The sequence below is a fragment of the Odocoileus virginianus genome, chromosome 7, assembly GCF_023699985.2.
Source record: "Odocoileus virginianus isolate 20LAN1187 ecotype Illinois chromosome 7, Ovbor_1.2, whole genome shotgun sequence".
In the NCBI taxonomy this organism is placed as follows: Eukaryota; Metazoa; Chordata; class Mammalia; order Artiodactyla; family Cervidae; genus Odocoileus; species Odocoileus virginianus.
Window position 1 is genome coordinate 1,217,749 of NC_069680.1, and position 24,877 is coordinate 1,242,625.

General features: G+C 34.8%; 1 protein-coding gene across 1 annotated transcript in view; it reads right to left on the reverse strand.

Annotated features, from left to right (window-relative positions):
- Positions 1-2,922: 2,922 nt before the first annotated feature.
- TM9SF3 (transmembrane 9 superfamily member 3) overlaps positions 2,923-24,877 on the reverse strand; it is a 57,367-nt gene continuing 35,412 nt past the window's right edge. The window contains exons 8-15 of the mRNA XM_020883135.2: positions 23,065-23,159; positions 21,404-21,534; positions 12,614-12,753; positions 9,688-9,756; positions 8,702-8,848; positions 8,171-8,254; positions 7,970-8,046; positions 2,923-4,281 (exon numbers count right to left, since the gene is read on the reverse strand). Coding sequence (XP_020738794.1) covers positions 4,214-4,281; positions 7,970-8,046; positions 8,171-8,254; positions 8,702-8,848; positions 9,688-9,756; positions 12,614-12,753; positions 21,404-21,534; positions 23,065-23,159 — 811 coding nt within the window. The 3' untranslated portion in view covers positions 2,923-4,213. The remainder of the gene's footprint in view (positions 4,282-7,969; positions 8,047-8,170; positions 8,255-8,701; positions 8,849-9,687; positions 9,757-12,613; positions 12,754-21,403; positions 21,535-23,064; positions 23,160-24,877) is intronic.

Consider the following 24,877-nt stretch of genomic DNA (forward strand, 5'->3'; position numbering starts at 1 on the left):
AACAGACTAGATTAGAACTTCAAACGTGATACATTATATACTGCACTGGATTTCTATTACTAAAAAGCCAGTTGGAACATGGCCTACACAAATCACAGGTGAGTACAAAAATGGAAGTCATCACTGAGTAGTAACTGTTTCCTTCCAACTCTGTCACCAATTGTCCATACTCCGGGGATTTATAGGTTCAAGTCTGACACAGCTGGAAACCCCAAGTGGGACTGCTTTTCCCAAGATACTCTGTTGTTCTTCAAATAGTATGCCATGTTATTTCCTCCTTTCCTTTAAGCTTTTACTTTTAATGTTTACAACCTTCAAATGACCTAAACTGATGAACTGGGGCAAGCACACAAAATGCTGCTTTATCAATTATTAGCCCCGTTCACCAATACTTCAAGATGAACACTTTTCACAACAGTTTATTTCCATATCCTAGTAACAGTGAAACAAGAACTTAATTTTTCCTTTGTCTGCACAAGTCTGCCTACAGCTCTAAAGAGGTCAAATCACATGGCTTTTAGAAAATGCTCACAGAACAAGTTATTCCTCAAACTGAATTTAAATCTTACAAACTTTCTGCACCAATATGTCAACTTTCTGATCTACCTTACCTCTAAATCTAGTCTATTTCTATACACACTTCCAGTCTTGATAAATTTTCACTTCTCTGGTCTCCTTAACATATTGTTAAAATATAGCTTCATAACTATGTAATTTTTGTGAAGATATAAAACATTCATGAATACTTGTATTTTCATGTCACTACTCCTATTAATTACGTGTGCCAATAAATCAATAGAATGAAGCACTAAGACACACTAAAACCTAAGCCTAAAACCCAGATGAAACTGCAGTGTATAGATTACAAATAGGCTTTTCTTTCTCAAAATTCCTATACAGAAGCCCTTCCATATGAAGCTTTTCCTGAACAAACTGCACTAATACATTATTCCTTTTTTTTACATTTGTAAAAAAAAAAAAAAAATCAGGAAATCTTCAACTAATATTTATTTGTAAAACATTTGGCATATGGTGATCAGTAAACATTTAGGAAACAAAAGCTTTATCAAAATGAATACAATTTGTGGATAAACCCTGAATAAAGTGGTTTTTGGAAGAACTGGAGTTTGCAGCAACCACCTTTATAAAAGGGATCCATCCACTCTTCAATGGAAAACACTCAAGCATACCATTCACTATGTTCAGAAATCTCCACAATGTAATTAATTCCAAGGGCATGGGGCTTAATTTCTGGGCAAACTCCATACAATCCAGAAGCTCAACATGGTGGATGCTTTCCCAACTTTCCAGTCACTACATTTCCACCTTATCCTACTCTTGCACTGCCAGGCTCCTCGGTCCATGGGACTCTCCAGGCAAAAATACTGGAGTGGGCTGCCATGCCCTCCTCCAGGGGACCTTCCCCACCCAGGGACCAAACCCAGGCCTCCCGCACGGTAGGCAGACTCTATCGTCAGAGCCATCGGGAAGCCCACTCTTGTGCTAGGGTATACGCATCAATGTCACCAGTGTAGCTAAGTCTCAGGTGAAGCGTGCTTTCAGATACAAGTCCCCAGTTTGTGAGAGTATTCAAAACTTCAGCTGCTAAGTTGAGCAAATGTTAATAAATGAAAGACAAATAGCATTTATGAAGTGGAAAAATCCTACCCTTTGATTAACTTAAATAATATATTTTGCTATTCTACAACTGAAAGCTATGGAACTAAACTATTTGTGGATTACATCTTCTTCAAGACATACACACACATACACACACACACACACACACAAAACCCAGCCCCTCTACAAAGCCATAAACCAATACCTATTTTCTAAAGGACTTTTCAAGGTGACTTATACTCATTTTAATAGTTCTTCACGTATTTAGATATTACAAAATTATTTTTCAGTGAAGATTCCAAAGATTTTCAAATACAGATTACTTTAGTAAAAGAACTGGTGTACCTGAATGCAGCTAAACCACTCATTCTTTAAAAACCCTGTATTTTACCTGAAAGATTCATGAGAAACAAATTTCATTTTATAAAGATAGAAGCTTGCCACCCAATTTACAATATATCAGATAGACTCTATGTTCTTATAAGAATTTTACATGTAGTTTAAAAGTTATATAATATAAGCCATTAAGTACTAACTTTTAGTTTTCTTATTAGATCTCAAAGGCAGGTGTGAGAAAAAACAGAAAATGAAGGAACTAGCAGGTTATACTTAATATTTTGGCTTGAAGAAGAGGATTTACCAATAGCTTTTGATCAAATTTCTGTTTGTTCATGTCAGTCGTATTTTAAGTGGTTAAGAAATCAAACTTGCCACCCTTTATAGTCTTTAATGCTATATTAAAGGATGCAGAGTCTATTAATTAACAGAAACATATTTTGTAATAAAAACACCTTATGTAACTCTGAGTGGCATGAACTTCATGTTAAGGTTTAAATACATTAAGGTTAAAATGTTTTGAGTCTTTCTAAAAATACCAATATACAGTATAGTTTTTAGGTGGTCATTTGCATAGCAAACTATTAAACTAGAAACTCAATGGTTCTAGGAAAACTTCACATTATGGACTGTTCCAGAAAGATGTATTCAAAATTAAAATTACTTCTCTTAGGAAACAGTAAGCTTTATTTGCTCATCCTCTAGTACACTAACCACTTTTACCCATCCCCACTTTACACAGTACACTGACCTGAACAGATTCTGTGTCACAATTTCATTCAAAGGGCTTCTCATTCATTTTGTGACTGCACTGGATAATCTAGATGAAAGCAATATTGGGGATTTTAAAGTATGGGTCCCTTGTATCAGAAAAGCATGATAAAAAAAAAACCCCTCTGCATTCAGTAATACTGTCTTTTGAAGAGATATCTTCAAATTGCAAACACATGTATTTTCACAAAACAATTTGGTCAGGAAATTTTATTTTAACATTCTAAAGCAGTAATGCTTCAGATGTTACTTAAGTGCCCCAGACAGGATTAACAAAATTAAATGTTTCTAAATTACAAATTTGGCTCCTGTAGGGAGTCTCAGGAAGAAAAACAAAAGAAAACAATCCCCCTCCCAAAAGAAGTATGACACACACATTTTGAAGAAACCCCAATGTTTCATGCACTGGTAGGCAAGATGTAAAAAGCCACCCAAATTCACACATTTCTACACCAATCATCATCAGAAAAAAGTACTCCGTAGTCAATCTGTACATCCAAATGCATTTGGGAATCTACACCTACATTACATTATTTAATGTTATATACATTTATTACCCACCCCCCTTGTTTTTAATAATTTCTTATGTAAAACCTTCATTCAAACCCAAAAAAGATGTAAGACTAACTTGGGGGGAGGGGGCAGATAATCACTTTAGACATTCAGTTAAAATGTAGTTTATCTAAATCTCAAAATGTTTAATAAAAACAAATATCTTCTCCATTTAACAATTTGCTTTCTAACTGTACAGTAAATTGCATTGTAGAGAGTACACCTCTATCTTCAAACTGTATCTTCTTTGGATGGAATTAAGATGTAACTGGATAGTTTTAAGATAAATAAATGGGAAGTTGGTCCAACTAAGATGACAGCAGATATATTACATGCAGGATTTAATATTTTAAAATTTTCTCTTAAAAAAAAAAAAAGGATGCAGTTGAATTGGGGGCAGAAAAAAAGCAGGTCAAAAAAGAACCCAGGTTCAATATATAAAAATGTCCCACAACAGGTTGATGATGGCAGTAAAAATAAGAGAAAAAAGTAATCTTTCTGGAACATCATTTTTCAGTATTGTAGAAACACTAGTGCCAGGAAGATTTCTATTCATGTAATTTTAGCATCCAAGTTTCCCTCTATTTATTTTATTGGAACAAATGCTTTAAATAAACTATTTGTCCTCTTCACTGAAGAGAGCTGGTCTATTTCATCTTTAATGAGCTAGTTTTTGGGAAGTTTAGCCATGTACTGTAGTAATGCCTACTGCATAAAATCCAAGCATTTGCTGTGAACAGTTGGAGAAAGCAGTCAGTAAGAACCTAGGATCAATGGAAATAGATGTTACTTTAAGCCATCCATGAAAGAGACCCACAAAGTACCCAGTGTTAAAGCCCAAATCTCTTCTTGCGCTTTTTTTTTTTTTTTTGCTGTGCAAGTTCCACCCCTGTGAAAGAGAAATTGATCCGAAGTTCCAGGCTTTCTTGGGTCTTTAGTCAATTTTCACATTAGTATAGATTTTTCGGACAAAGGCACTTGTTCCCATGTAACCAATTGCTCCTGTAAAGATAAAATAAGATGTTTTGAAACAAATACATACAGAGCATATACCCATCATTTACAAACAAACACTAAATGCTCTCTGCTCTGGAAAGTTATTCTTTTTTTAAGATAATATCTAATGTTAGCATTCTCCCTAAACTTACTAAAATAGTGTCACTTGTTTTGCAAATTACCTGTTGCTGTCATATACCAAGTCTGGCCTGATGTAACATTTTTATAGTTAAATATCAATTATTTCATGAATTATGAACTATATGAATTAAAATAATCTCTTAAAAAGACAGAATAATTTCAGAATGACAAAAATTCATTAAATGAAAAAAGTCTTTTAAAAATTTAAGCATAGATTATTCTAGGTTATTAAAACAATACTAACATGTTCTCCAAACAATATGATACACTTATGGATAATTTAGTAAGAAGTGACTGGGGGTTCTCTCAGGGAATGACTGAGACCCATGGCCCAATAGCATCTTTAGCTCTAGAGAGGACACATTTCCGATGACTTCTTTTTTATGCTTAAATTGTAGAAGCTGTATGATTGGTAGAAAGATAGGCATTTGAGGACATGGATGAGAGACAGATAAGTAGATCAGGAATTTTGAAATGCTGTTTTTGAATAATTAGCCTCAAACAGGGCTCAAAACACCAGAAAGCAGGAGTGTTTCTGTTTTGTTAAATTAAGTTTCTGACTCTTAGCCCTTAAAAAGTACTTGGCACATGGTAAGATACTCAATAAATATTTGTTGAATGAATGAATTAACTGTATAGTTCTCTACTGTAAATACTAAGAGATCTTTAGAACAAGACAGGTGGTCATTCGTATGATAGAGAAGATTCTCCACTGGATTTAGGAATTTACCATCAAAGTCTAAAAGTCAGTCTTCTGTGAGTTAATGATACACACACACACACCTAACTGGCTACCTCTGAACTAACTTTTATTCACCCAACTGGTGTATGCAAGGAAAAAATAAGTCTTCCTGCCTTTCCTATACATATGTAAACTGTACCTCAATGGAATCAAATGGCTGATGAAAGGAAGTTTCTCCTTAGAGAAGTGTCCCAGCTAATAAACATAAAAGGAACAACGGAATGAGAATATTGTAACCACTAATGACTTAGAGGAAGAACTAGGCAATAATCATCCACGGCTGCTAACCTCACAGAGGCAACCAGACATTTAAGTGCCTCCTTATGAAAGTTTACAAACCACCTGTTAAGTGTTCTTGGACAGGTATTCTTGAGTATGATCAGGTCTACCGATCTAACTACCACTTTACAGGAAATACAGGGGGAAGCACACAGAGAAACATTAAATAATACCTTAGGGATACAATCAGCCTAACCCAGAGTGAAAAACTCAATAGGATTTCAAACAAACCAACCAACCAAAACCTAAGTTTCTTAAGTAATTGCAAGGGAAAAGAGAGTAAACATCAATAGATTTAAAGCTGCTTAAAAGACAGTTTTACCAATCAATGCATGGACTTTAATTGGATCTTGATGTAAACTGTATTAAAAAAGAAATGAGGATGTGTGTGATAAAAGTGAATACTAAGTGAATATTTGAGCACATTAGGAAATTATATATATATATATTAAAATATTATTATATAACTGCATTCTTATATATTATAGCTATATAATAATTATATAAACACTGCACATTTGATGAATCTATATACCCACACACACAAATATTTATGGCTAAAATGACATGAAGTTCGAGATTCACATCAGAAAAAAAGGAGGTAAAGTGGGAAAAGAACGAAGACAAGACTGGATACAAGTTGACAATTACTGATGTTAGGTGTGTTAGGTACATGGGGACTCACTACATATATACTACTGTTTCTCTTTTTGTATATATTTGAAAATTCCCCATAATTAAATATCGAGAATATTTTAAAAACCCACCCAGACAATAAAGGAAACCTATTTTTGTAATAAATAGACACATTTTTTAACATGAAATTATATTATCCTTGAAAATTAGTGATAATTCATTTTAAAATAGCTATATATAAGTTCTTACAAGAAAGTGGAAATAACCAATTTTAAAAACCTAAATTCTTTTTAATTTAAAGTATCTGTAAAATTTTTGGTAGAATCAAAATTTAACTGGCACAATACAGTACTAGTCCAATAAGCAAATTCAATTTTCGAGACTTATAAAACATTGTTCCCTTTTGAGCAGAGGTATGCTTAAAAGCAAAATAGTGTCAATCGAGAGAATCGTTTTTCTTAATCTTATGAGTATCTCAAGAATAACCTTATAAAATATTACTTTATAAAAGGAAGAGACTGAATATGCTCTCTAGAAAAATAAATGTCTTGGGAATAATACCAAACTTAATTTTTTAAAAACTAAAATGCTATGCTCAAAACATAAAGTCTGCAGCAATCTAATTAAATTTCCCCCTTAACAAAATTATTTTTTTCTACATTAAAAAATATATTTTTTTCTTTCAATTACTGATTGAAAAAGCATATTAGCAATATAATCAGATGAGTATGTATAATTTCTGTATTATGATGACATTTTAATCATTTCCAGTGTGAACTCGTTCCCCTCCCTGACAAAAACAGATTAGCACTGAAGGCATATAAACCCATTAAAGAATAAATGTTGGGACATTGCCAGAACAGCAGGGAACTGTACATGTGCCAGGACTGTCAGGCAGCAAGATGAAATTTCAACAGGAAAAGCATTCAAAAAACTTAGCTATTAAGTAGGGGCACTATGATTCACAATCAAGACTGGCCCTCCGAAGTTCTGCTCCTCCCCAAAACTCCCCACCACATCTCATACGTCTCACCACCTAATAACAGACCTGCATTATACCTGGTGCTTTATATACATGACACTATTACAGATAACTACTCCGAAACATATGTCCATTTTATAGATTAGAAAATGAGACTTAGGTTAATATGCCCTCCCATGGCCACAAAGAAGGTTAAGTGGCAGCATGGAGATTTAATCCAGGTCTCTTAGGCTTTCCAGTCCATGTCTTTTCCATTTTTCATGGTGCTTCTAAAAAGTTCTTTCTTCATTTTCTAGCTATTTCACACACACTATACACTCTATTTATGGTGATAACTATTACCTCTTCCATTTAATGGAAGACTGTAATAGATCCATGAAACAGTGATATCCTCCTTTTATAGATGCTTGGAGAGCTTGGGGAATTGGATCAAGGTATAGAACCATAGAATGCACAGCCAGAACTTAAGCCCAGTCTGCAAACACCCAAGTGTGTACTCATAACCAGTCAATTGTGCTGCCTCCTGGACACTTTTACCTCAATGAACAGGGGAACAGAAACTTCCAAACAAAAATCATTTGGCCAAAACCTTAACTTGTTTACACAACAATCTTTTCCAAACAATCTAAGCTTAAAGAAAAAAAAGGCAATTCTCAACATGAATGAAAAACTAATTGTGATATGGGAAATAGTGCTATACACAATTATTAAAAACAGCAAATTAAAGAAATCAGTGAGGTAATAAATCAGATTTTGAGGAATTGTTAAAAGGACTGAAATCAGATGTCTGAGTTTCTTTTGGTGTTCCTGATCAAACAATAGAAGGTTATTTCTCAGTTTCCAAAAACTGTATTTCTCTGATTCAGAAACACTCAGAGATTTACTCATGATATTCCAAGAATTTCAGAACTTACCACACATTATCCCCAAGGCTGTGCTAAATACCGCCATATATCCAAAGTAAAATGATGTCTGAAATAAGCCATACATCCTGAAATAAAACCAAAAAATTATATACAGCATATCCATTTTTACTTTCAACAAAAGGCCTAAATTCTAGCATTTAAATGATACTTAGTTTCTAAAATACAAAATGAGAAAATGTCTTCACTTACTTTGTTTTGAAAAAATAGTAGTAAAAGGAATACATGTAAACATAAATTGCAGTGGATGCAGCAGAGAGAAAACTTGTCCATTGCCTAAAGAAAAAAAGTAACTCTTTTGAATGGATCACACTGAAAGATTTTAAAGCAAAGCATTTTATAAAACATCCTTTATGATTCTATATATTTAAAGACAAATGCATGTATAATGGCATTTAAATATAACAACAAGGAGAAAGCCAAAGAACTGGAAGGAGAGATCCTAAATTTTGTCAGATTTCTAATTACAAATGACCTTAAATAAACCATTTCCTTTTTCAAATGTCTCATGTTTAAAATAGTGACCCTCATTAATACTCCCAATTTTTTTGACTGATACTATTCTTTTCTCTAAAATCATCAATATTTTTATAATTGAAAAAACTCCTACACTATCTTAAGAAAACTTGTATATAGATTTTTACTTCACTTGATACATTTCAAATGCAATCTTATTTTAAATTATATGGTCCCCAGAAGTTCCTCCCAGAAGTAAGTACTCACCATCTGTAATCCTCTGCATTGAGTAGAAAGTACGTGCACACGATGGTCACACAGACAGTCACAATGCACAGGATGACGAGCACCAGCATCATGAAGCCATAGACATAGTAGATCTTGTACGCCCAGAAAGAGGTGAAGATGAAATACCTAAATACAGCCAACAAAGACACAGTTTTCCAATCTTTATTCATAAAACTTACCCTGTTCTTGCTAAATCTCATTTGCACCTTAGTTATCACTTAAATCTCAATATTTTTCTTCCAAGCAACTTTCAACAGTTTCCCTTCCTCCCCTTTCATCTCTAAGTAAACTGAATAAATGAGAAGCTTTAGGAGTGTACTGTGGAAAAGAAAAATGAAAACAACTAAAAATTCATATTTTTAAAATAAATTCTTTCATTTATTTTTTTCTACATATTACTATACAAGCAACACAGTTTATAAAACACCTGATTAAATTTTTTAAAAAGGTTTGATATGGTAATAATGTATAAAATTAGGAAAATGAAAATAATTAGGAAAAGAAAGTCTAAGAAAGCTCTGTGCCATTTTCACAGGACTGCAAGAGAAAGGGCACTATGATTTTATACCAAAAAAAGATCCTTTCCTCTAATTCCATTACACAAGCCATCATTAAAACAAAAAGGGTTTTTTTAACCTCTTTTCTTTTTCTTGTTCCCTTCTGCTTGCTAGTTACCTTATCTATTACCCATTCTTTCCACAGATATTTACAGAAGCCCTACACATATCAGAGAAGCAGCGAGAACAGGGTTAAACAGTCTCTACCCTCAATGAGATGAGTTCAGCACGGAACATCAATAAAGGGACAATCATGATGCACCATGACAGGCGCTTCACCAATGCACCTAAGAGGAGCATCTAAGCAGTGCTCTGGGTGAGGGAAGGGGGAGCCACCCTAACTCCCATATTTCCTGTATCTTATTACAATGAAATCTCTTGAAACATAAATACATTGCCAAAACTTACATTTCAATAAAGATTGAGCCAAAAGGTAAAATTCCTCCTAGGCAAACAATAACTGCAGGCTCCATGAACCTGGAAAATATTAAAATTAACAGTGAACTTCTAGTATGATTTCCACATTATATTAACTCTGATAACAGGAATCAGAATACTTGGTACTTAAAAATAATCTAAAGGACAGAAATAAGCCAGTAAAGAGAAAAAACAAAAATTCAAAGAGGCACAATATTGAAATGGGATTTCAAATTAGCCATAGTTAAAATTGTATTGTTAAAATTATTTTTGGCATTACAGCCCAAGATAAGAATTTCAGGAACACAAATTCTTGCTACTGACAGAACTCAAGAAAAACTCTGTCTCCTCCTGATCTATACTTAACAGTAACTTCTAAAAATTTTAGTCCTTTACTTACAGAAAGCCATAGGAAAAGAAAATATAGGCTTTGAAACTGCCTCCCCCACCTGAAATAATGTTTCCCAAATTGTGGCCTTGTCAGTCTCTTTGCTCATGCTTTCCTTGGTTCAGTAATTCCTTTTCCTTTGAATTATACAATTAAAGTATTATGAGTTCTGAGTTATAAAAGGAGTCAAAGAATGACTCAAAAATAAAATTCAAACCTCATTCATTTACTCAACAAATATTTACTGATTGCAGTCAGTAATTCTCCAACCCTGAATGCCCTCCTTTGTCTCATATTTCTTTTCCTACAAGTACTGGCTCGAGTGTTCTCCCTATAATGCCCTTCCCAAGTCTCCCAGCCAGAGGTGGGTTCTTCGACTGCCTCCTGAACATAACTCCAAGGCTGCACTTACCACACTATACTATACTAATTACTTATATAATTACTCACTAGATTATAAACCCTGGCAGGCAGAAGCTATTCATCTAGGTATTCTCAGTGCCTGGCATAGTACACTGCACATGAAAGACAGCAAACTACCATTTCTGACATGAACAAACTACAAAATTGAGAAGAAAATGAGTTTGAGAGCTGAAAAAAAAAAAGATCATTTAATCTCATCTCCTTTCTTCCTTTTATAAGAAGTCAAGATCCACAGAGGTTAAAAATGACTTGCCTGCCAGATCTAGGATGTGGATTTTGGTTCCCATATAATGACATAGAGAAAATAAAGAGACATGCGAGCCTTTCCTATACCTAAACGTGACCCATGGTTAGTACGGGTACAGGTTACCCCTTCCTCTCATCAGTCTAGTGACCCAGAGGAACTTTTGTGATTTCTGACTAGGCTTTTACTTTAATCATATCCTCCTCAGTAATGCGTGAAGGAACATCAGGATATCAATGGGCCTTAACAGGCTAATCTTGATTTGAAGAAGATAAAACTGACTTTAAAACACAGACTACAGACATTCTCATAGCACTAATCTAAAAAAATATAAAAATAAAAATAAAAAGAACATGTATAATTCCTAAGACTAGAACAGATCACTCTCCTTTAAATTATGGGGCTATTTTATCCAGCTTCCACTTCTGCAAATGTCTACATACCTCCAGGTCTTCAAAAGACTGTATAAGTACTTGAAAATAAGTAATATTTATAATATAGCAAAATATCTATGAACAGAGGCATTTCAATATATATCCCCTATTATGAATATGTAGAGTCTACCATATAGCTGTTTTAATGAGATGGGGAATAAAAAAACATGCAATAAGATTGTTCTATTTATGTCTGTAAGAATTAGTAAAATAAAGAATGCAGAATAGCATAAATCAGCACTAAAACATTCAATATGCTAATTTTAAAGGGCAAAACATATGCACAGTGAGTTCTTATTTTATTTAAATTTGAATTACAAAAATTAGAAGTATAAACGTATTAGTGATATCTCATTTTATGTCCAAGGTTGAAAAAATAAAAACCATCTCAAGTTAAAAATCCATCAAGAATCACTATTTCAAAGCTGACTAAAAGAACTATAAACTATGTTTAAACTACTGCAATAGAAGAATAGCTTTAGCTATTAAACAGAAATACCTGTCATCTTTTTGTCAAGATTAAATCTTGAATTACGGGAGATCCTCAAAAATATATTTTGTGCATAAAATGACAAAAATGTATCTAAGAGATTTCTATACTATCCCAGAAGTGACGATAAACAATGTAGGTCAGTAAATTATGTGCTCAGTCATATTCAACTCTTTGTGGCCCTATGGATTGGAGGCCACCTGGCTCCTCTGCCCATGGAATTTTCCAGGCAAGAATACTGGGGTGGGGTGCCATTTCCTACTCCAGGGGATCTTTCTAACCCAGGGATTGAACTGGCCTTTCTTATATCTCTGGCATTGGCAGGCAGATTCTTTACCATTAGTGCCACCTGGGAAGCCCTGGTTCATCTCTCAATTGATTCAAAATATATGTCTATAAATGTGTGTCAATTTTGTTTTGAATAAAAAATGTAGAAAGGACACTGAAATTGTAAGCCAGGTGTTGGCAAACTTTTTCTGTAAAGGCTCAGATAATATTTCATGTTCTACAGGTGATATGGTCGGTGTCTGTCATAACTGTTTAACTCTGATGCTATAGTGGAAGAGCAGTCATAGACAATATGGGAACAAACAGGCATGGCTATATTCCAACAAAACTTTATTTATAAAAACAGATTTGGTTTATAGGCTGCAGTAATACAACAGCTGCTGCGTTAGGGCCTATCCACCTCTATGAACTAGTGTACTGACCAAAGCATTTGATTTCTCTGTGAATGGCACTAATATTCAAAAAGTGAAATAAAGATACCATTTATTACTACTCCTAACAATGTAAGTTGAAGGAGAAAGAAAAAGACAAATCTTAAGTTTAAACTTATAAATACATGCCAATTCTAAAATTGTATTATGTATACACAATAGCCTTAAGAATTTATATATTATGAGAAGCAATCAAAGAAAATTTAGCATTCTCTTTACCATTTTTTCTCCGGTATGGGACGAGGCACAGCATTGACACGACAAGGAAAGTTGGGTTGACCTGACAGATTTCGGCCAAGTATTGTACCAACAAGATTTAGAGGAAGGATAACAAAAAAACAGATGCAACAAACAGCCACCTGTAAATTAAATTAAAATGTGTGTGATTACTCAGAGAACAATAATATTAACAAAAACAAATAAAAAGGATAAAAAAATTTAAACGCAATTTGATTATAAAAGAAAATGTTTAAGTTCAAAATGGGTTAAAACTGTGCAGAATACATACTAATAGCAATAGGAAAAGAATGTGCTTTAAAATATTAGAATTAAACTAAATACAAGTTGAACCATATTTCCTATCAACTGTAGTTCCCAATATTTCCTATTCTTGCACACTGTCTATACTTCACTGAGCTCCTAATAAGCTCAAGGACCTTTACACGTGTTATTACCCTACTTCACAGGTGAAGAAAATGAGACAGAGAGGCTACGTGACTTCCCATGATCACACAGTTTAGTAGGAAGCCAAACTAAGATTTCAATTCAGATCTGCCTGTCTCATTCTGTCTGCTCGTTTCTATTCTACAGTGCTTTAGGATCTTAAAAATAAGAAAACATCACTATTTATGCATATATGTATATTACTAAAATAATATGAGTATTTCTCTGCCTATTAGTAATCCAAAGTCTAACATTACAGGGGAGACCATACAGAGATTCTAGAACCAAAGTTAAGAAAGCATTTTTTGGTGTGATTTTTTTTTTTTAATATAAACTTGTATTCTTACAGAGACGCACTCAGCTCTTTCCAGCCAGCATGTAAATCAGGATTAGTTCACTCTGAACTTCTACAACTAAAACAGAACTGAATCACGACTCTAGGATCTCTCAAATATGTATTTTGGGGTTCTAATAAATCAACAGTGAGAGAAAAAAGCTGAATGAAAATTGTGAAGAAATTAACAGAGAAATGAAGAGGTGTGGGGTAGAAAATCCACAGTGATGACATGAGAAGGAAAGAATCTATTTTGAAGCAACATTACTGAAAACTCTACATCTTCATTACACCCTGATGTGTGCCTGCATGCGTTTAAACGAACCAAAGAGCGTCATCATTTTCCTTTCAGGTAGTGCTTAGTCGCTCAGTCGTGTCCGACTCTTTGCGACCCCAGAGACTGTAGCCCACCAAACCCCTCTGTCCATGGGGATTCTCCAGGCAAGAACACTGGAGTGGGTTGCCATGTCCTCCTCCAGAGAATATTCCCAACCAGGGATCAAACCCAGGTCTCCTGCATTGCAGGTGGACTCTACCATCTAAGCCACCAGGGAAGCCCAGTAAAACTCGTACAAAAGTAGTAAGTTAAGAGTTCTGACATTCCATTTTAAAGCTCAGACTCAGAAACTCAAATCAGTGGTATCTCAGTTTAGATGTGTTAATAATATGAATTTCTGCTTGTATGAATAATAAGAAAAGGTGAAACATAAAAAACAGGCAGATGTTTTAAAGATATTTTAAATACTAGGATATATTGTGAATTATACATATCCCATATTTGGGGGTTGAATTCTGTCTCAATTTTTGTTGTTTTTTAATTATTATTTCGCTACCATTAAGTATATAAAACTCATAAATATTAAAACATTGTAATAAGAGGCCTACATATTTTCCCTTAATTTACCAGAACTCTAATTTCAAACAAGGACTGAAGAGAAGTTGTTGAGAAAACATTCCTATGTGGAATGACATGGTCTACCAAAGTAGTTTTCAAACTGTTCCACAGAACCCTCAGGTCCTGCTGAAAAAAGTTTTAGTTAGGAATTCCACAAGCACTTGATTCGAATATCCTTTTGAAAATAGCTTTTTTAAAAAAAAATTATTTTTAACTGCAAAAAAAATAAGGTGGGAGAAGGGTTAAGAGGGAGGGGACATGTGTATACCTACGGCCGAGTAATAGTTGATGCATGGCAGAAACCAACACAATGTTATAAAGCAATTATCCATCAACTAAAAATAAACTTTAAAAATAAAGTAAAAATAAAGAGCAACAAAAAAATAAACAGACTCAAATTAGTTTCATACCAAATATTAATACCTGGAGATACCACAATCAGGTTAACTCATTTCATGTAAACTTCAGAATAAAGTTTCCTCTGCTATCTCTGTATATACATATATTTGGACTCCTAGTAAATGTATCACTGATTAGGAAGGCCTACACTGGACTTTTGTTCCGTCCCCTACCCCACTCCCACCCAATTCTGGCCTGCATATATTTGCTCATTAAAAGGTTTATAAGCAAATGCACTACAGTACATGCATGTCATAAGCAATTAAGTGGCAGGTGAAGTGAAGGCATACCCTGCCTGTATGCTCAAAGCATTAACAACAGTCAATAAAGGAACCTATAAACAGTCTCATCAAGACATTATCACTGCTTATATTTGTTTAAATCCCCCTCCCCCTTTCCCTGACTTTAATACATGGTAAAAATTTGAGCAGTATGTTGGAAACTATTAGTGACTGAACTGTGAAACCAACTTCCTACTCCTTAATGTCCAAGTTCTGGATGAGTTTACTTGAAGTTTACTTGAAGTTTACTCAGAGTTTACTCTGGACTGCAAGGCGAGCTGTTAAAATAAAGAGTCACATGGAACTAAATCATCTGTGAAGTCAGAATTTTTCTCAGTATTGATATTCAACCAAATAAACTGGTTACTAAAGAAGAATGTTATCTTACCCCTTGACATTAGATCTGTATTCATCACAACTTTCTTGCCTTCATTAAACTTAAAACGTTAAAGTACTGAATTAGCAAAATTTATTTAGACTAATAGAATCATGCTTATTATCTGCTTTCTTTCTTGGGTTTCTACATTAAGCTTTCATTTAACTTGAAATTTAGCAACTAAGAGTTAAAAAATCATTAGCCTAATACACTGGTGAAAACCCTGGAACTCAAACTAATATAGGGCCTTCCCTTAGAGCTCCCGAGCCTTTGTTCACGGATCAGTATAAAGTGAAAACAGGGACGGGGGAAGGAAGGACTCACTCCAGGTTGAGGGCGTCCCCTACTGACAAGAAGAACAAGTTAGAAACAAATACTGCATATCACTCCTTAATGCCCCAAAGATGGACCAACTGGTCAACTATTCTCAATCTCAGTCAGAAGGCAAGATTGTGAATATTATTTTGTCTTTGTTTCCAAACTGGCCTTTTAAGGAAATCTGCTGTGTGAGTGAAATGGAAAGGGAACAGGCAGCCCAAAATGTGCTATTTTGGAATGCTGCTGCTGCTGCTAAGTTGCTTCGACTTAAGTGTCCGACTCTGTGCGACCCCATGGACTGCAGCCTACCAGGCTCCTCTGTCCATGGGATTTTCCAGGCAAGAGTACTAGAGTGGGTTGCCGTTGCCTTCTCCATTTGGGATGCTAAAGGATATAAATTTCACTGAGGGTGACAGTAATTGCTTACAGGTGGGGTGATTCTCAGGCTTCCCAGGTAGTGCCAGTGATTAAAAAACCCTTCTGCCAATGCAGGAGACATGAGAGACTCAGGTTCGATCCCTGGGTTGGGAAGATCCCTTGGAGGAGGGCACAGTAACCCACTCCAGTATTGCCTGAAAAATCCCATGGACAGAGGAGCCTAGTGGGCTAGAGTTCATGGGGTCACAAAGAGTTGGACACAACTGAATCAACTTAGCACAAGGTGATTCTTAGAAAATACATCAATCTTCTCAGTCATTATGTTTAGGTATTTCCTTGACATGAGCTCAGAGCAGACAATTTTTATCACTCCTTTTCTACTTATACATTGTATACCTTTATGTCTATATAAAAATTAGCTTCAATTTAAGCATGCTGACAATCATCAACCTAATAATCAGGACACTGCCAACTCAAACACAAATACTTATAAGAAGCCTATCTTATAGATATTTTCAACACTTCTCAATCTGATTCCTGGCAACTCAATACTATAATAGAAGAAAACACTGGATTTGAAGTTAAGAACTTATTCTACAGGGCTGGCCAAAAAGTTTGAGGCTTTCTGTAAGCTGGTATGAAAAAATCTGAATGAATTTTTTGGCCAATCCAATATAAAGCTAGCATTATCCTGATACCAAACCATTAAAAAAAGATATTATAAGAAAACTACAGATCAATATTTCTCATAAACATAGATGCAAAACAACAAAAAGAACAAATTTCAGCAAATTAAATCAAGCTATATATAAAATGAATAATAAAGTGAAAGTGAAGTCGCTCAGTCGTGTCCGACTCTCTGCGACCCCATGGACTGTAGCCTACCACACTCCTCCATCCGTGGGATTTTCCAGGCAAGAATTCTGGAGTGGGTTGCCATTTCCTTCTCCAGGAGATCTTCCCAACCCAGGGATTGAACCTGGGTCTTCCGCAATGTAGACAGACACTTTACCGTCTGAGCCACTACATCATAACAAATTGAGGTTTATCAATGGAATTCCAGATTGGTTTAAGATTCAAAAATCAATCAATGCAATCCACCATATTTTCAGACTAAAAAAAGAAAAACCATAGATCATCTCAAAAGGTGCAGAAAAAATTGTTCCAAGAGCCAACCTCCCTTCACAATAAAACAAACTCAGCAAACTAGGCATAGAGGGGAACTTCATCAACCTGATGAAGGACAGGTATGAAAAAACGACAGGTAACATTTCTTGATGGCATAAGGCTGAATACCTTGCCCCTAAGACTGGGAACAAGATGAAGAGTCTGCTCTCACCTCTTCTGTTCAACACTGAACTGGAGGTTCTAGTCAGTGCAATAAGGCAAGAAAAAGAAAAGAACTAGAGGCTCTAACCAGTGCAGTGAGGCAATAAAAGGTATACAGATTAGAAAGGCAGAAGTAAAACTGTTTATTCTTAGACAACACAATATATGCAAAAAATCTCTGGGAATCTACAAAAAAGAAATAAGAACTAATAAGTGAGTTTAGCCAAGTTGCAAGATGCAAAGCCAATATGCATAAATCAACTGTTTTTCTATACACTAGGAACAAGCAACCAAAATTTTTAATTTAAGAAATACCATTTATGAATAAAATAAAAAATATGAAATACTTAGGAGTAATTTCAATAAAAGCTGTACAAAACCAAAACATTAATATCTATAAAACATTACAAAGAAAAAGTAAAGATGTCTAAATAAATCAAGAGATATACCATGTTCATTAATCAAGACTCAATATTGTTAAGATGTGAATTTTTCCCAAATTTATCCAATAGATTTAACGGAATTCTAATCAGGTTTTTCTGTAGAATTTGATAAGCCAATTCTAAACTTCACACGGAAATGCAAAGAACCTAAAAAATCCAAAACAACTTTGAAAAAGAATTGATCTCAAGACTTATTGTAAAGCTACAATAATCAACACAGTGTGATACTGGAAAAACCAACCAACCAACCAACCCGAATCAATCAATGCAACAACAAAGTAGAAAAGAAAGTCCAGAAATAGATCCAACAAATATATGGTCAATTGACTGTACTCTTCCTTACAACCTTTGAGAGATCACAAAATAGCACCCATCTATTAATCTTCGTCTCCATTCTTTCCTCACTGTGTTAATTTCTGATTATACCTCATGAATTTCATTTCTGAGACCCCTGAATTCTCATGACATTTTCCCAGTAATGGTAAAATATTTGGATCTTGAGAGAGCATTTCCCTAAATATTTGTGAAATCTTTTTTCCTAAAACATAGGGCACATTTCTGGTAATTCCCCTCCCAAGGTAAAACAATCTTAAAATGACAAACATGGCTCATGACCTCTTACTTCTCCATCAACTACTCTACCCACTGAGAGACTAAATCATAAAGTATAAGTCACAGATCTATCAGTGCATTCTAAGGTGAATGATACTTAGATTGAAAGGTTATCAGTTTCTATGCTACTTTGTCCCTATGAGTTTAAAACTCTGCAATTTGGTTATCTGTCCTTTGAAAACCTCCAATATCATTAAGAATCTGAGATTTACAACCCAGAGAAGACTTGATGCCTAAAACATTTTTTCAGAATACCCTGGCAAACCTTTCCTCACTCCCAAGAAACCCTCATAGGACCAAAAACTCTGGGTATGACACTTAAATCATTTTTGAACAAATTCCAAAGGAAAAAGGTTTTGCTTTACCAGATTCAATTTAATTTGAAGTACACTCTCTCCAACTCTCTGTAGTATCTTGGTCAGAATAAGCCAACTTTAGGAACAGGTATGTTCATCTCTGAACCATCTTTGACCCCAAATTTCATTTAAATGCTCTCTTATAGAGTTTTGTAATATTCTCTAGGAATCATGCCTTAAGACTAGATGCTAGACATTAGCTGAGATTACTGCTACCACCCTCTATTTATGTTTCTTTTACCTTTAATAAGCTGCTAAGATTGACAAGTACTCAACAAATTTAATCTGGCATGGATTTAATGGCTTTTATGTACAGGTACATATGCCCAGAGAATTTGGGGTCCAGAGACAAACTTCCACTTTCAATCTTATCTTGGGCTAGTCCTGGGGACAAGAGAAGTATTCTGACAGAACTCTGGACTCCAAGTGGACAAAATCCCCATTGTTCTGGTGCCTCTGCAGGGCAACACAGAAGCTGAAGTCACTCTTACTAAGAATGAATTAAGCCCTCAACTGTGGACTCTCTGAGAAAACAGAACTAGAGCAGAGATTACCCAGAGAAAGGGCTCAATGGGCATGAAATCAAAGGAACAGGGATAGAATAAGCCTGGGGAAGAGTATACAGGATTATTTGAAGACTCTGATTTTAAACGAGGGTATTAAAGTAAGGGATCCAGTTTCTCAGACATATGGCACTTGGGAACTTTACAGCTAACAGATCCATCCTCAGATGCTGAGAACTAGAATCAGGTAAACACTAGAGATTGGGTTTAAAGTAGGACAGATAAACTGGCATAGGATGAAGCTCTGGGCATTGAAATTTTTTAAACTTCCATGTGAGTCTATGTGTATCCAAGGTTGGGGACCATGGAGTTTATGAGAATAATATAACCATTTCCTTCATAATGTCAACAAGTCAAATAACTTAAAATACAAATTTAAATAGTTAAAATACTTAATGGACAACTAGGTCAAATATCTCAATTCTTACATTTCATGTTCTAAACAAATTATGATACTCTTAAAAGGAAGAAAAAATTTTAGACCACACACCTGATTACAACCTGAAAGCAGTATTCCTTCATTACAAAGACCAGGACATTAAGACCAGGACATTGCAGGAGGATACTAAGCACCAACAGCCAGTCTTTTATACAATAAAGATCAATTTTATAAACCATCTCTTGCTCTATAGTCTGATACTGTATTTGAATAATCAGTAATTATTCAAGTATCTAAACGTAAATTACATTGAATGTTAACATTTAAAACCCCATTTACAGAGTGGCAACATTTATAATCTTTGTGAAACAAAGCAACTTTGAAATAACATTTCACCATAACAAATTTAAAACTTTATGATAAAAATTATAACAGAATCTGAATTTTAATTTTTAAAGCCCTATGACAGTAATTCATTTGGCAGCTCACCTCTAAGTAACTTGACTCTCACTATATAATTTCTGATGGCCTAGATCTACTATAAAGCAAATTATTTTCCAGTTCTCAATGTTACTAATTCTTTTACCCTTTCCTAACCATTATCAGTATCCATGGCTTAAAAAAACAAAAACCAAACCAAAAAAAAGCTTCAAATTTTGAAGCAATCTGCAAAATATTCCTAAATAAAAATTATTAAAGATTTAATAAAAACATATATGCAAGGTATCTCTGAAAAACTTGGACTGTAAAACAACCAATCATCTAGACTTTTCTGAGACCATTCAATAACTCCCATATGATAGAAAGAAACCCAAAACAAGGTTAAAATTCAGAGATATGGGTTCCAGTTGCAGTTCTGCCATTAAATCTGTATGACATTAAACGTTACATTACCTCTCTGAAAAACAGTAACCACCCTGCAACTTGCATATGTATGTGTGTATGTGCGTGTGCATGTCTGCACAAGTGTACACTAAGACTAAAGTCTACTCTAGGCCTAAAATTCTATTTCTAGTAAAATGGTAACAACTGGAAGAATCAAGAGACTGTGCATTAACCCTATAAAGCACCAGTATTCCTGTGCTTTAGTTTTAATATATTTAAAAAATTTAAAACATTTCAAACTCTGTGATAACATGTAAGATATAAAATAGGATTTAAATATTTATAGCACGTAAGTTATCAATATTAATATAAATGCTTTCGTGAGGTTCTAAAAATAGTACAGTTACCAAAAAAAAAGTTAGTCTTCACTTCCCACCACTGAACTCAACTATCACCTTAAACACCCATGTTTCTTGTGTGTCATCATCCTTCCTCCGAAATATACTCACCAGTTTCCCTCATTTCTAATAAACAATACACTGTTCTCTTTTGTCTTACTTTAAAGTTAACCTTTCACTTCATTGGTTGACAAAATCAAGAAAAAACTTTCTTTACCTAACTTTCCAGGACTGAGTAGGGACTGGCTGCAAATAGGAAAAGGTAGCTGTTATACTTCAGGTACCTCCTGGTTTAGAGGTACCCTGGATAGACAGCAGAGTTCACATTAGAATGCTTATCAGTCAGTCAGTCAGTCCAGTCATGTCCGACTCCTTGCGACCCCATCAATTGCAGCATGCCAGGCCTCCCTGTCCATCACCAACATACTTTCAGCCTAAAAGTAAGATTCAAGCAACTCACCATTGTTCCAAAAGGAATGGCTCTCGAAGCATGGTAATAAATGGCTATAAAATTGATGAAGAAGGCAGTGCCACACACCATAGCTGGGATGAGGAATGCACCAATGAACATCTGCTTTATCCATCTCCTTCCTGAAAGAAAAGGGAAACTCTAACAATCAGAGAAGCTAGGTAGACAGACATAGATCAATGTTTGAAAGGTGGCTATTTCTCTTATTAAGTTCCAACTCTTTTCTAGCATTCTCTTATCCCATACTTTCAATGTAGGACATGGACATGATCAGATCTTCTCAGGACACTGTCAATCAGAAAATAACCTTTAGATTACTCTTGGTAAGATCTGATACTCCAAAGTTTAAGTCTGAACTCTGCCAACTTTCAAGAACAAGTGTAGTAAAGTTAAGTTTGGTTGGGTGTTCTTCACTTGCAATCAGACTAAAAGCAAATTTGTGTTCAATTTCTTGTTTTGAGTAACCTGTTCCTCTTGTGGAAACCTTTCTAGAGACCATAAACTGTACAGCTCTTAGCCTAACCAGTTTTCAGATCAAATTCAAAGCAGGCATTACCTCAGGCATCCTTACTTCCTCAGGATGGTAGACCTGTGTGCTAAGACTCATTTCCCATATCTAGAGGGAGAACAGAGAAACTGAACAGCTAACTCAAATAGTCAGGAATCTGCAATGACACTCCTTCAGGCAATCCAAAGAATTATCTCTGTTTACAGTATAGACCACATTAAGTCTGACAGGACCAATTTTTTTTTAAAGCTATGGTAAACCAGGATATCCTGGGGGAATTTTAAATGGTCCTGTGTTCTGAGCTCCTCTAGCCTATATGTCTAGAAAACTAAAAGAAGGGCAGGATCCTCTAATGCTTAGGAAGGGCTAGGAAAATCACATTAGGAAGTCTCTATCCTGAGGAATATAATTTTAACATCTTTCAACAACCTTTCATTCATAAACTGAAATATGCAAATCTACTACTTTTATCACTTTTCTGACCCCAACCAATTATAGGAAAAACAAAGGAACTTAAAGACCTTAAATGCTATCACAGAAAAAAACACCACAAGGCAGAAACCTCACATCATACATGAACACCCATCATTTTCAGGTCACAATAGTAAAGGAGCAGGGGGGTATTTCAGATGAAGCTCTTTTAGCAAAAAGATTGCGATAGAAAATCTTTCTGCAGGATCTTTTGATAAGTATTTAAGGGTCAACAGAAATAAACAGCTTTCCTTCCTAGTATCCTTCCACTGCCCAGACATATATCCATAAACCATGAAACAGGCCTTTATGTTCAGTTGTAAAGCTATAGGGTCTATGAGGAAGCCTCCCATGGAGCACTACTAGGGAATTAAGACACCTCAAAGCAAAATAATAGTAGTAACTTAAATACACTCTCTCCCACAGCTTCCTCAGGCCTAACTTCACAGTGGGCAATGGAGATAATCTACTAATTATTCATAATTTTAGGAAATAAAATGTAAGGATTCCATAAGGAGCAGATGAGAACATGTAACAGGTTTGGTGGAGATTATGTGAAACTGGATAACAAATGACTTTATAATGGCTGTACTGGCCATTTTAAACTACATACACCTTACAGTGAAATACTAGAATCTGTAATTAAAAACAGAAACAGTAACTCAGAAATTACCTCCTTGTCTAGCATACAGACTTCCTCCAAAATAACCATTCACTGGAGATGTAGCAGCATAGACAAATATGGCTGTACTGAGCATTGACCCCCTCCTAAAAAGGCAAAACAACATATATGATAAACTAAAACCAATGATTTAAAGAAAATATCATACAGTCTATCACATTAACATCAGTTTAATATCCAAGACAAATTTAGCAGTAACAGAAAAAATGTATTCCTGGACTGCAGCAGACCTCAAAAGGTTGCCCAGTAAATGAATTTCTAGTTAACATTGCATGTAAATGGTAACAGACTGATCCTACTTTTTTTTAATTTGAAGTTAAATTTCATAATATTCCTAACAAACATTTCACATTTCTTTGGCAAACATACTAGAAGCTGGCACTAAAACTGTTTCGCAACCTTGTGAACCAATCACATCACATGGCAAAGAATATTCATATGTTAAGAAAATTAATTAGAATATTTCTCTTTATAGTTCAACTGCTTAAGAGTCTTGCCTGCTGACAGAAATAAGATGGAAGTACTGTAACCTATATTACTACTATTACTTTAAATGGTATAGTACTGACACTTCTATTTAGTTTCCCTTAAACTGTTAAAATGGTTTTTAAAAATTTATAAGTCTACAAATCAACATTAACTCAGATCAATAATTTCTAACCTCTTCTTCCAGTAATGCTATCTAGGCAATACAGATCAAGTCCCCTATTGAACAAAACTGGACAAAGATATTTTAAATGCCTAATTGCAAAGAGAAATATTAAAATGATAAAATGACAGCATCATCTGCCATAATATAGAAATGTACTTAACTAAAAGACCATTTCTGAAATTCACCACAACTAGGAAGGTAAAAGTCTGTAGACAGAACATACAGCCTTGTTAATGTGAGTTAAAGAATACTCTTTTAAACACAACTTACAAGAATATTACACTAATGTGTGTTCTGGAAGGAAACACAACTTTCAAAAATTAACCATCTTCTGGATAATAATTATTACATTCCATTGTCTGTCTACGTAGACTTACAAAGGCACCATACAGTCTTGAAACATGTACCACTTTTCTGCTCAAACACTTAAGCTCAATTTCTCAATGTGTACGTTAAAACACTATATAATATTCAATTACATAAATATATAGCTAAATAGAAACATGGCAGCAATATGTTTGTTTCCCATGTTTAAAAGATTGTTTCTCAAAGTTAATCAGTTTGAAAAGCCAAATTTGTTTTCTTAAGAATACAATTAAACATTGCAAGTACTAACTTTTTTTTCCAGACTATCATTAACAAACTGATCCATTTTGCTTATTACCGGGTATGTGGATACTGACACAGACACTGACAGAGTTCAGGCTGCTGTCATGTGATTAAGAGTCCGAAATGACTAGAGAGTTACATTCGCAGTCCCAGAGAGATTTCCACTAAGTGGAAGTGTGAGAATAAGTTACAGTTTTAAAAATCAGATATACCCTTGCACCTCTTTGTTCATAAATATCTGATGGGCATTTTCCACCCAAAATAGACCACTTTCATCTAAAATGAAGAAACCTACTGAAGTAGAGAACCATCCTTGCTCATTTCTCTAAGACTGGGGTGGGGGGGGGGTGTGGGGAGAGAGTGTGAGATCTAAGTAACTGCTTTACCTACACTTGCCATCCCACCACTGCAAAGCATTTTACCAGACTTACTCATACCTTCTCAAACACCATGCTTTCTCCAGGGTTAATGTCACACTAATTGGCACATCCACACTGATGCTGATCCTCTATCTATCTAAGTATTTTCTTCTTCCCTGATTGC